The 12,391-nt window shown below is 39.0% G+C and overlaps 1 protein-coding gene across 20 annotated transcripts in view; it reads right to left on the reverse strand.

The window, feature by feature from the left end:
* ATP2B2 (ATPase plasma membrane Ca2+ transporting 2) overlaps positions 1–12,391 on the reverse strand; it is a 430,065-nt gene that overhangs the window by 126,588 nt on the left and 291,086 nt on the right. For 18 of the 20 annotated variants that reach the window (XM_068906748.1, XM_068906742.1, XM_068906746.1 and 15 more), the window contains one exon: positions 3,436–3,633. The exons of the other annotated variants lie outside the window; for them this stretch is intronic. In XM_068906748.1, the coding sequence (XP_068762849.1) occupies positions 3,436–3,633 (198 nt within the window). The remainder of the gene's footprint in view (positions 1–3,435; positions 3,634–12,391) is intronic. 20 annotated transcript variants of the gene reach the window in all.

Consider the following 12,391-nt stretch of genomic DNA (forward strand, 5'->3'; position numbering starts at 1 on the left):
TCTGCTAGTGAACTCTCACTACACAACTCTCATTTCTTATTCAGGTTTCTTCACATATATGACAAAACACAAAATCAAAGATATCCAGCTCTCACTGTAGACTTCAGCCTGTCCAAATGCTTCTCTCATACTTCCCAAGTCACAGTCTCTTTTATAAACCTAGGCTTCACCTATGACTACCTAGCCAAATTTCTCATTCACATTGCTCCTGAGGTCTAACAAGGTGTGTCCGAACAGAGAAAAAAACAAACACTTGACTAATGCTAATGCTTCTGCTACAGCCAAAGTTATTTCCGTAGAAACAGCCCCTTTCACCTCATTCGAAACCCACGGCCTTTTTGCAGCTCCTTCTCCATCAGAAAGGCTCATGCTTTCTTGATCACATATTCAGTCCTAGTCACAGACCTCAAAGACATCAAAAGCGGTAAGATTATAGCAGACTTTGTTAGCTGCTCCCAAAGAATCAGCACAATTACACTGCTTCGTCAGGCTAATTTACAGCACTAACATTTACTACGATAAGAAGCATAAGCAACGTCACAATATACTCAACAAACACACGCGACCATTGTATTTCATCTCCCTTTGACATCACGGTTACCCAACAGTTTCTCACAACAGCTTGCTCAGAAGGGTTTTTTTGTTTTCAAGTCTTTTACATTGCAAACTACTGAAATCACGTTTACAATAGTTTTTAGGTCCATGTGGACGTAAAACTTTGGAAGGTCTGTGTGGATGATAGTAAGCTGATGAGTTCGGATAATTAGCGGTGATGACAGGGCAAACTGGTGCGAGCAGGACAAGCAGTCTGCATTTACATTTCCTTTTGAATATGAAAAGAAAAAAGCATTAGAATTCAAGAGAAAAGGTTATTTTTTTTTTTACAGAAAACAACCATGTACCACAGAGCAGTGTTCTGTTACAAAAAGGAGAATTTTGATGAGCTCCAGACAAATATAAACGTCACAAACTATATTCCTCACATTTTCATTAAAAAACAGCAAAACCAAGCAACAACGATTACAGCAACAACGATTACAACAACAACTTTTAGGGACAAGTTCAAAAAAAGGTGAAAATGCATTATCTACAAAGAGAATTTTTTCTAAAACTTCCAATGGAGCTGAGCGTTAGTTAATCAGCCCACGGACCAAGCTTCAGTGGCAGCCAGCAAGCCTCAGCACCTTTCATGAGGGGACCTAGGGGAGAGCTGGAAGCCTGAGGAGCTAGCAATGCCCATCACTTGCTTCCTGGGAAGCCAGTTGTCCAGGGAGCTGGACAGCAGTGCTGCCAACTTCATCTAGAAGCTTCCCAAGAAACTTTTTAAGCAAGCTGTGGAAGAGTCAGGCAAGTTCAAGAGCAGAGAGCTAGCAAGAAATGCCAGCTTTCCTTCCTACTTCCTGGTGGGCTATATTTTCAAAAATATGTTTTCTCAGGAAAAAACAAATACAACTTGCAAATAAAGGTATATTTCAATGAACATCTTGAATCCGGGTTCACAGTCAATTTAAGAAATACTTTTAATTGTTCAACAAATTGATTTAGGATGTTAGGAAAAATTCTGTTTTGTTTCTTCATAACAAATTCATTTGATACTTCACGCAACACTAGTTTACAGATCATTTTACGGAATGATAGAGAAAAGTCATGCTAAGCCATCAAACCAGTTTCAAGCACGACCACACCCCACTTACACCAATGGAAAAATCAAGTTTAACATGTTAGTTTTTTTAAATGTATATGACTTTTTAAAGAAGCATAAACTATAAACTAATATACTATAGACAGCCAACACACTATAAATACCCTTGGCATAAGCTTATAATATGCTAAAGTTAAAATGAGAATCTTCCACATTTACACAATTGCTTAAAAAAAAGAATTTAAAAAAAAATTAAAAGGACCTTCATAATGTGTTCAAAAGGTTAGAGTAAAGATATTCAATAACTTGACACATTGCCCCTGCGTAAAACATGGCCAAAACCTTCCAGCAAAAAATTCTAAAAAACATGGAGAAATCAGTGACCACTGAATGAAATACGGTGCTGTGGGAAAACATGAACACATTTTCCCAGGCTGTGCTATCGAGCTTTTCAGATTATCCCATCTCAGATGTGTCACACATTCCCATGAGAAAATGGGCATTTTAAATACAGTAACAAAGAAAAATTTATAGTCTGATGACACAAACCATCCCCAAAAAAACGTGTAAAAACTTTCCCACCAAATAAAGAGACTAGTCTGTGTATTTTTGCCCAAAAAAAGTTTGCAGAACTAAATCCTACTCTTGTAAACCATGTTTTGTGGTTTACAACATCCCCAAGGTATTCTACTATGTCCAGTTATACGAGGCAATAAAAATAAATGCTTTCTTCAGTTAAACACCAAATGACTTGCACCTAAATCAGACACCTACTGAAAACAATGGTAATGTATTTCATATTCAGTGAGAAAGAAACAAAAGACACCTGACTATATACAAAAGATTAAAGAATCATAAATATGCTACAAGAGCTATGCATGGCTACATACTTATTTTGCTTGTGAATGAAAAAGGAAGGAGAAAGGGTCTTCAAGGAAAGTAGCCAAAGGAAACTGAAGCGAATGTAAAAAGCATTTCAAGGCTATATTTAGAGGAAGACATTCTTCATACGTTTGCCAAGCTATTCACGTCATTTCACACAGCATGTTTTATCCAGCTTTATAAGTCTATGAGAGAAGAGCATTATTTAAAAAAAAAAAAAAAAAGGCCTGGATCGGTTGCCAGAAATGGTAATCTTGCAAGTATTTAGAGGACTGAATATTTTAAGCATGTGAATTCAAGATAACTTTCCAAAGGAAAAAAAAAGGGGGGGGGGTAGCTAAAACTGTCTACAGATATCACAGAAGGATTCTGCAATACAGAGCAGCAGCAACAGTAAAGTAACACGAAATGGCTTCTATTATTTCCTTTTGAGCTAAGCACCTTAACCTTAGCTGTATTATTAAAAATAGTTAAATTATTGAATTTCACTAAGTCCAAGCCTTCAGCTGGTATAAACTAACAGAAGAACTGTCTATGTTTATATCTGTAGGATATAACAGTTTATACAAGTAATTACATACTTCTCTATAATGTGGTGAACAACAATTCACAATGAATAAACAAACACCAAACATAAGCTCACAGATGAAAACAGAGACAAAAATACTCAAGTTTTGTAAGATTATTATGATCTTTCTTTAACTCCTTTAGTACATGTCACGTGGTACAGCTATCTGCACAAAGAAACGTCACCATACAGAAAATACGCCAGGACCAGGTGTAATGGTAATAGGAACAAACAACAGAAATTTCCTGTTAGCGCCCTTCTTGAAGACGGGGATGGAATCAATTTCAGTTATAGGACTGTTTTTACTCAAATCCACACAAACGACTTCTAAAAAAGTTTTTACCTTCATTCCCTTCTCCAGGTGGCTGATAAAACGAAAGCCCCAAAGATATGATGGCTGCAATTTCCAAGATTATAAGAGTCACATCCTGTAGCGCTTCCCAGACTAGCTGTAAGAATGTTTTTGGCTTCTTTGGAGGTATAAAGTTTTTCCCAAAAATAAGCTTTCTTTTTTCTAGGTCTGCAGCAGTGCCAGATAATCCTGTAAATAAAATAAATTAAAAAAAAAAAAAGAAGTTGCAGTGAAATAGAAAACACTCAGTTGCATCTGCATTCCTGTAAGTTATTTCTCCAAAAAGAACTGCAGCTACACAACCTATGGCATCATAACAAACAGGCAGATTTTCCACTTAAATTTTGCTTTTGCAAGATGATTTGTCCTTATGCGCTGAACAGAATTCTTAAGGAGTCAGTTTAATACTAATTCTTGTCAGTTTTAGTCGTAGAAAGTTTGTGAATTAGTACGTTAATTTTAAAAAAGATCTATAGATAGATACATACGTATATATAGGCCTATATATGTAAGCAATGACTTCTGAAAAAAGATCATAAAGCTCAAATAAATTATACCTGGGATGAAGACGGAATAGTTGACAGTAGCTTTTAATATCAGTAGAAGAAACGTATCTTGGTTCTGACCTCACGTCAATGACCTCAGAGTAAAAATCAGTAAAGCAAGCCTTGTGCTACTTTAAAGCAACTGTTCTCTCTGCATATGTACTGCCACATAATCACTGGAATGAACTGCATGAAATTTTAGTTAACTAAAAAGATAGCCACAGAGACAGGATACGTGTGCTGAGAAAGCAAAAAGGAAAGAATATTGTACCTGAAATCAATAAGCGTACGTATTTTGCATGATACCTCAATTTAAGAACATTTCAATTTAGGCATATCACGTAAGAACGTCATTGTATTTGTGCTGAATAGTTCCAGGTTTCACTTGCATGCTTTTTTCTTCTTTTAATACGTTAAGTGTGTGCATTTCTAGAACCGTTTCTAGGCAAAAAATCTCTGATAAAATAAAAGAACTGAGATTAAAATAATATGCCTGGTTACGTATATATGTCAAGTAATATGTGATATCAGTTGGAACATTTACCCGGCTGTAGTTTCTCAACGCAATCAGCAGCATAAAATTATGATCACATTTATTCACATTAACATGACACAATGAAAACAGTTAAACTGGGGGTTGACCATGGAGGACTACTAACGTGCTTGCAAGACAGCAAGACAAACAGATCCTACACTGCAAGGATTCCAGTCATTCCTCTTCTCATGTAGGTTAGGGTAATTCCTTCCCTTCTCCAAAGCACTTACCTATAGGGTACTTCCAGGAACCTAAACTCCTCTTAACAGTATCGTCAAGATGCCAAGCAAAAGAAAATAAGATCCTAATTTGCCAATGGCACTCAACTTTGTGTCTAATTCAAGATTAGTGCAACTGTTCCCAGCACTGCAGTGGAAGAATACCAATACAGAACTAACTCTTAGACGAAAGGCAACAGGCCCAAGTGTAACTTACTCAAGACCAAAGCGATGCTTGTCTGAACGTATCAATCTCACCACAGTACTGGCAAAGATGTTGACTCACCTTTCACTGAAAGTATAGAATTACAACTGTCCTGTAGCTTCTGGCTCTTGGTTAACTCATCAAACTTTCATCTCACCTTCGGCTTCTAAGAAACACTATCCTTCTCTCCCAGATAAAGGCGTGCTGTAGCTATTATTACCTCGATTTAATTTGCAGTACCTAGTGCTCGGTGAGACTATACCACACAGATTCAAGCTATTTTAAAATGTGTCTACGTCCATCTGTTTCAAAAAAAAAAAAACATCAAACTTCTCAAGCTTCATCAAACTTCCTCTCTTAGCTCCCAGTCAGCTTTCAGTGCCAGGTTAAGGCTTTGTCCCTAATAACGAATCAAACCCTAGCTATACTGAAATATGAATTTCAGACTATGAACCATTTGGATAGATGCCTTTCTTTGGAATAACGCAGAACACAGAGCTTAGGACAATGCATGTGCGAGATCAGGGGAGTCATTCACTACTGATGGGATCTGACATAGGAACAGTCCTTGAGAAGAGACCAGACAAATCCAGTTTGGTGAGCTTTCGGGAGGCTGCAAAGCCCCTGAATGTAAGAAAGGGTTTTTACTAAAAATGGCAGTCACAATTTGCACTAGTGTCCCAAAGCACGGCCTGCCCCAAATACAGCTGCAACTTCATAAGTGGGGAAATGCTCCAGATTCTTTGCAAGGCACCGACAGCATCGCTAGTGGTAGGACTTTGAGGCAGACATGTTCATATCATGCACCTACAAGCAGCAATGCAAAACTCTGAAACAGAAAGACCTCAAAGGCATATGGGAAAGGGGAGAAAGATGTCTGGAAAACGCATGTTTTCCAATACAGAGCATATGTGCACAGCAGCGGGCTAGCTCCAGCAGGAAAGCAGATGACCAGTACTCAACAGGATGAGAGGACTGTGAAATAGTAAGAGTGGCAGTCAGTACTTTTCATTAAAGATGGTTTCCAAATCCAATTGTATTTACCTAAAAACAACGAATTCAGCAATTCCCAAATCATGCTGTATACTTTACTGTCAGGAAGCACCAAAGACAGACATATCCTTTCCTATGCTGATGAACAAAATGCACACATAAATGCATCATAAGTACACAGTGAAAAGCCTCCAGAAAAAAAGGAAAGAATGATACTGGAATTCAAAGAGGAAAGGCTGCTTTTTTTCAAAGACCAAAATTGCTCATTGACACTGAAATTTAGACACCATAAGGCCGGGAACTAGACTGAGTTTAAAGCAGCTATCTTCACCATTATATTCCAGACTATAGCCTAAGTAACTTACATAGGAATTTACCTTAATACTTAATAGCGCTCTTTCATCTTTGATGACAAACTTCATCTTCCTTAAGACCTGTACGTAGGCAACGTTTTACTCTTGTGCGTGATTTCCCCTTTTTTCCCCCTAGAAGTGTGGATCAAGCTAAATTATTCACCAACTTAGAATAAATTTGAAAAATGGTTTCACCTAAAAATGAAAGCATATTCATGTTTAAGGATGAAGTGTATTTTCTTGTAAATAATTTAGAAATACTGAAAAACAAAATGTAATGTTTTCTTAAACCTAAAAAGTTTTCCTTCTTCTGAGATCTGACCCTCATTCAAAAATTCCGCTAAATTTGCTATATTGGTTTTCTCCCCTGGGTGCCATAAACTAACAAGCCTGAATTTAGGAATTTGGAGAGTAAGACAGAAGAGGCAGCAAGAAATCTGAAGACCAGTTGACTAAAGTCACAACACACATCCTAAAAGCTACTGCTGAGACAAAATCAGAAAGGGACAATAGCAAGGTGTTATAACGGAAAAACACATTGAGTCATAAAAGAAATATGTAGGGAAGACAATGTTATATAGAGAAATAAGGCTAAAGGAAAGACAACTGCGAATCTGAGGTAATGCCAGAGGTTTATTTTTAAAAAGCTTCCATTAGTTAATGGCATTACTTCTCCATGCTACTGGCAGCAGCAGTTTCATGGAGACGCTTCTTATCATCCTCAAATATTCTGCTTTATTCAGACGAGTTTGATTAAACAGTCAAAAAGTGTTTTGAGCAAACCGAACTTAGCTGCTTGAAGTGGATTAGAGGTCACTCACGCTTCCTGCTGCACTGGCAGATCTGCGGGATGCTGCTTCCCAGCGCGCGCGCGCTGACAGCCAGTACAGATGGTAAGAACGTCAATTAGCACAGCGAGATCTGGAAGTGGACATCTGTCCTCACCATTACTTTTAACCGGGAGACGGCTTTCCTGCTGCTAGATTGTCTTTTTCTTTTTTTCTTTTTTTCTTGTTGGTATTACACATACTGATTTCATTACTCTTCCTGAATATGTTTTATTTTTGGCTTGTATCTTAATTTACAATTAAACAGTACCTACTCTTGTGACAATAATCACAAAACATTGCAAATGAAAGTAATTAGGAATATCATTTCTACCTGAAGAGAAGAAACATCTAGAGGAAGTGAAGAACCAGTGAGAATTTAAAACAATTAATGGAGATATCACTTGTACATGAATTCATTATTTTTATGTCATTGGCAAAAGAAGCAGCATTGTGTTGTATTCTGTATGATGGTAAGCACCAGATTGCCTTGTTTTGTGTTTGCACATTCACACAAGCATGACAGTATTTAAAAAAATCTTTTGTATGTTGAAGCTCTGCAACACTTCTTTGCTTGATCTAAGGGTTTTAGAATAATTATGCAGACTGAGATCAAATATATACACAAATAGTATGCATATGTTTAGGAAATATTGTGAAAATTTATTACTGATGCTTCTTGCATTTGAATAATTTCTTAAGATTTCAGTTTCCAAAACTTTCCCCCAAAATTTTTTTGGAGTTTGTGGGAGAAGAAAAAGTGATTACATATAAAATATTTTCTATGACGCTGTACAGTGTATTAAATGCATTTCTGCTTTCAGCTGGCATGTCTTTATATAGGGATTTTTTTATTGTTGCTTTTTTGGAGGGAAAGGCAGAGAAGACTCAAAAAAAACAAAAAAGCAGTTAACGATTTTCTCTGTTCATTTGCTACATCTCTCAGGCATGGCATGCAGATATAAAATCAATGTTTCAATTAATATTTCCTGGAAAACTGTATTTCTTTTGAAAGTCATCTCCACTGCAACCAAATGGAGCATCACAGAGGATGATTCCAAGTGCTGCAAAAATAGCAGAGGCACATCACTACTAAAGCAATAAGTTAAAAAAAAAAAAAAAAACTTTACATTTGTAAAATAATGTTTCGCTTAAAAAATTAAGATGAAGAATGGAGAATTTACATTAATATAAATGCATTTTAATTAAAAGCCACTGTTATAACAAGTGTGGAAAAAGACTAATTGTGCAAATAAAAAATCACTGAACTTTCCTACTAATTATCTCATTTCCTGATATAACCAGAAAAATAGATGAAAACTGCAAGTAGCAAAAATCATAAATAACTTAATTTAAAAATCAATTTAATTTAAAAATTCTAATGCAAAAAAATTGTTCCACAAAGAAAATAAAAGCTTGGCAGTGATGCTGAACTGCTACTGAAATTAAAACATAGAGGAAAACAAATTATTTGAGATGGTAAACTCCAATGACAATTAAACATGACATAAATTTGCAAGGAGAAATTTTAAATGAAAGGTTTTTCCCAGTGAGAACACAGGCCTGTATTTTATCTCATGAACACAAATCACCTTAGTCTGAAACTCCGCTCTCAAAAGGCCTGTGCTTCTAGCACAACATGAGCGGGATAGTCAAGAAACTGAAAACCAAAAGAAACAAAGTATCACCTCTGTAACAACTTGATTTTCTTTGCCTTGTTTCAGCAGTTGCGTTCATTTCACGTTTAACGACGAAATGACCCTGGCCGTTGCTACTACCCATAGCGCTTCAGTGTAACGCGCACAGGCTCATAGATTTCTATAGCTCTGGCGTAAATTCTCAGAATTACATAGTGTGTATTAGAAACATTAACCCAATTACTGCTGTTCTAACACACAAAATGCAAACAACTTCATTCAACATTTTTTAACAGGATTCTAACTTACATTTTTGAAGTAAATTTCTACACACTAACCTTCATTTCTGTCTTGATGAGGCTAGAAGTGTTAGCAGGCCTTTTTCTTCCATATCAATTTAAGGAGTACTATCTATCTTGTGAAAGAAAGAGGGAAAAAATTCAAATTTTCAATTCAAATAGATAGATATTAAATAGCAGGTTTCATTTCTGAGCTCTGCCTTGGGAAAATGTCCTTCACAAAAGAAATTGGGGGAAGGCAAGGAGATGTGAATGGTAAACTGTGATTACTACAATGTTTTTCATCTAAGGCTAAGGACAAGAGAGAAAGTCTGGAGAGAGAAAGACTCTCCCTTGGTCGAGGAGGATCGGGTTAGATATCATTTGGGCAGACTTGACACCCACAAATCCATGGGCCCCAATGGGATGCACCCACGAGTGCTGAGAGAGCTGGCGGATGTTATCGCTAGGCTACTCTCCATCATCTTGGAAAGGTCCTGGAGATCAGGAGAGGTGCCTGAGGACTGGAAGAAAGCCAATGTCACACCAGTCTTCCAAAAGGGCCAGAAGGAGGAGCCAGGAAACTCCAGGCCTGTCAGCCTCACCTCCATCCCTGGAAAGGTGATGGAACAGCTCATCCTGGATGCCATCTCTAAGCATATGGAGAAATATCACAAGGAGGTGATCAGGAGTAGTCATAGATTTACCAAGGAGAAATCATGCTTAACCAACCTGGGAGCCTTCTAGGATGGAACGACTGGCTGGGTAGATGAGCGGAGAGCAGTGGATGTTGTCTCCCTGGACTTCAGCAAGGCTTTTGACACTGTCTCCCATCACATCCTCACAGGCAAGCTCAGGAAGTGTGGGTTGGATGAGTGCACAGTGAGGTGGATGGAGAACTGGCTGGATGGCCGAGCTCAGAGGGTTGTGGTCAGTGGTGCAGAGTCTAGTTGGAGGCCTGTAGCTAGCGGTGTCCCCCCAGGGGTCAGTCCTGGCTCCAGTCTTGTTCAACGCATTCATCAATGACCTGGAGGAAGGGACAGGGTGCACCCAGAGCAAGTTTGCTGATGATACTAAACTGGGAGGAGGGGCTGACACACCAGAGGGCTGTGCTGCCCTTCAGCAGTACCTGGACAGGCTGGAGAGTTGGGCAGAGAGGAACCTCCTGAAGCTCAGCAAAGGCAAGCGCAGGGTCCTGCACCTAGGCAGGAAGAACCCCAGGCACCAAGACAGGCTGGGGGTCGACCTGCTGGAAAGCAGCTCTGCCGAGAAGGACCTGGGAGTGCTGGTGGACAGCAAGTGAAGCGTGAACCAGCAGTGTGCCCTTGTGGCCAAGAAGGTCAATGGGATCCTGGGCTGCATGAGGCAGAGTGTTGCCAGCAGGTGGAGGGAGGCGATCCTGCCCCTCTCCTCAGCCCTGGGGAGGCCTCACCTGGAGTACTGTGTCCACTTCTGGGCCCCCCAGTCCAAGAGAGACATGGAGCTCCTGGAGAGAGTCCAGCGGAGGGCTACAAAGATGAGGAGGGGACTGGAGCATCTCTCCTATGAAGGAAGGCTGAGGGAGCTGGGCCTGTTCAGCCTGGAGAAGAGAAGACTGAGGGGAGGATCTGATCAATATGTACAAGTATCTGAAAGGGGGTGTCAAGAGGATGAGGCTAGTCTCTTCTCTGTGGTGCCCAGTGACAGGACAAGAGGCAACGGGCACAAACTGAAAGACAGGAAGGTCCATCTGAACACGAGGAAAAGCTTCTTTCCTGTGAGGGTGACGGAGCACTGGAGCAGGTTGCCCAGAGAGGTTGTGGAGTCTCCTTCGCTGGAGATATTCAAAACCTGCCTTGGACGTGATCCTGGGCAATGTGCTCTAGAGGACCCTGCTTGAGCAGGGGGATTGGACTAGATGATCTCCAGAGGTCCCTTCCAATCTCAACCGTTCTGTGATTCTGTATTGCAAACGTTATCTGTAATGATGTCATCAAGCACACTATGATATAACGCAACCTTAGTCTTCTTAAACGCTACAGCTTTCTAGATTACAAAGACTTCATGCCACTTGTTTAAAAAGTATCGAAGCAAAACAAACATCTGTTTTGGTAACAGGGGAATGCCAAATAAGTATACATTGCATTAAACTACTTGTTTTACTGGCACAGGATGAATTTGTTTTAGCTGAAATAGACACCAAAGGCATGAAAAACAAAGTGAAAGCATTCACATCCAGCAGGGATGCCTTTTGTGATCTCCTAGCTTTATCCTGTATGTTGTTGCAAAATTCCTAAATGCAGTCGATTCAAATTCTATTTAGGCCATGCTAAAATAAAATCAGTTAAGAGAAGTCAGTCTATCAGTCTGAAAGTATTTAACAATTTAGCTTCAGTAGGCTGAATCTGAATTTCCTTAGTGAATGAACCTCTGCAAATAATAATTTCCTTCTAAAATTGAGAACAGTAAAGCTCTCTGTAAAGTGTAGTAAGTCTCGTTACTTGTTTTCATTAATATCACTTGTTTACACAAATTGTAAAAATTTTGTCTAAAATATTAATAGCTTTTTGGAATCAGAAATCGACTAGCTTTGCTCTGCTGATGTCACCACTTCTACCTGTTTGGCAGCACTGCCAACAGACTCTTACACAATTTAGAACCTCTTTGAACTAAATGCTATATAGTTAGATTTTCCTGATCTAAATATCCAACAGATTATTAAGAGGAGAGGTGCACAGAAGTGGCTCAACCAGGACATGAACCAGCTCCTCCTAACTACCCCTCCATTTCCTCCTTAATGGAGCTCCCTCCTGGCATCCAATGGCAACATCACTGGCCAAGTCACAGGGCTGCGTCCCCGTGAGCTCTACAGTGGCTTCAGCTGCCACCGTGCAGTACTGCGACAACCCCCATCAGCATCTCTAAAGCAGCCAGCCAACTACAAAAACCATTATATAAGTTATTTCCTGTTATAGATTACAATCCAAGCTATCCCTCTGAAGTCACCCAACTTACATAAAAACTTCTCTAAATCCATCATCTTTTTAAAAACTGAAGCAACTGAAGGGCTTAACATTATTTTTCTCTGCAATTCTGTGGTCTCCCTTCTCCAAAGTATTCAACTAAATCAAAAAGATACCCTGTGCAAAGGCTGATGCTGATCCTCTCATCACCACCTGGATATCTTGAAAAAGAAATAATTCAGCATACTACTAAAACTAACATCAAAAAGAGGAATACTTGCAGTAACGTGGTTCAGCACATCACATCGACACATTAGCAAATCAACAAAAAAAAGAGAGAGAGAGAGAGAATTAGTCCTAAAAGACTTTTTTAAAGAATTTTTTCTTTTTTCTTGGCTGATGCATCTAACATAA

This window comes from Struthio camelus, chromosome 14 (assembly GCF_040807025.1).
Source record: "Struthio camelus isolate bStrCam1 chromosome 14, bStrCam1.hap1, whole genome shotgun sequence".
NCBI classification, from domain to species: domain Eukaryota; kingdom Metazoa; phylum Chordata; class Aves; order Struthioniformes; family Struthionidae; genus Struthio; species Struthio camelus.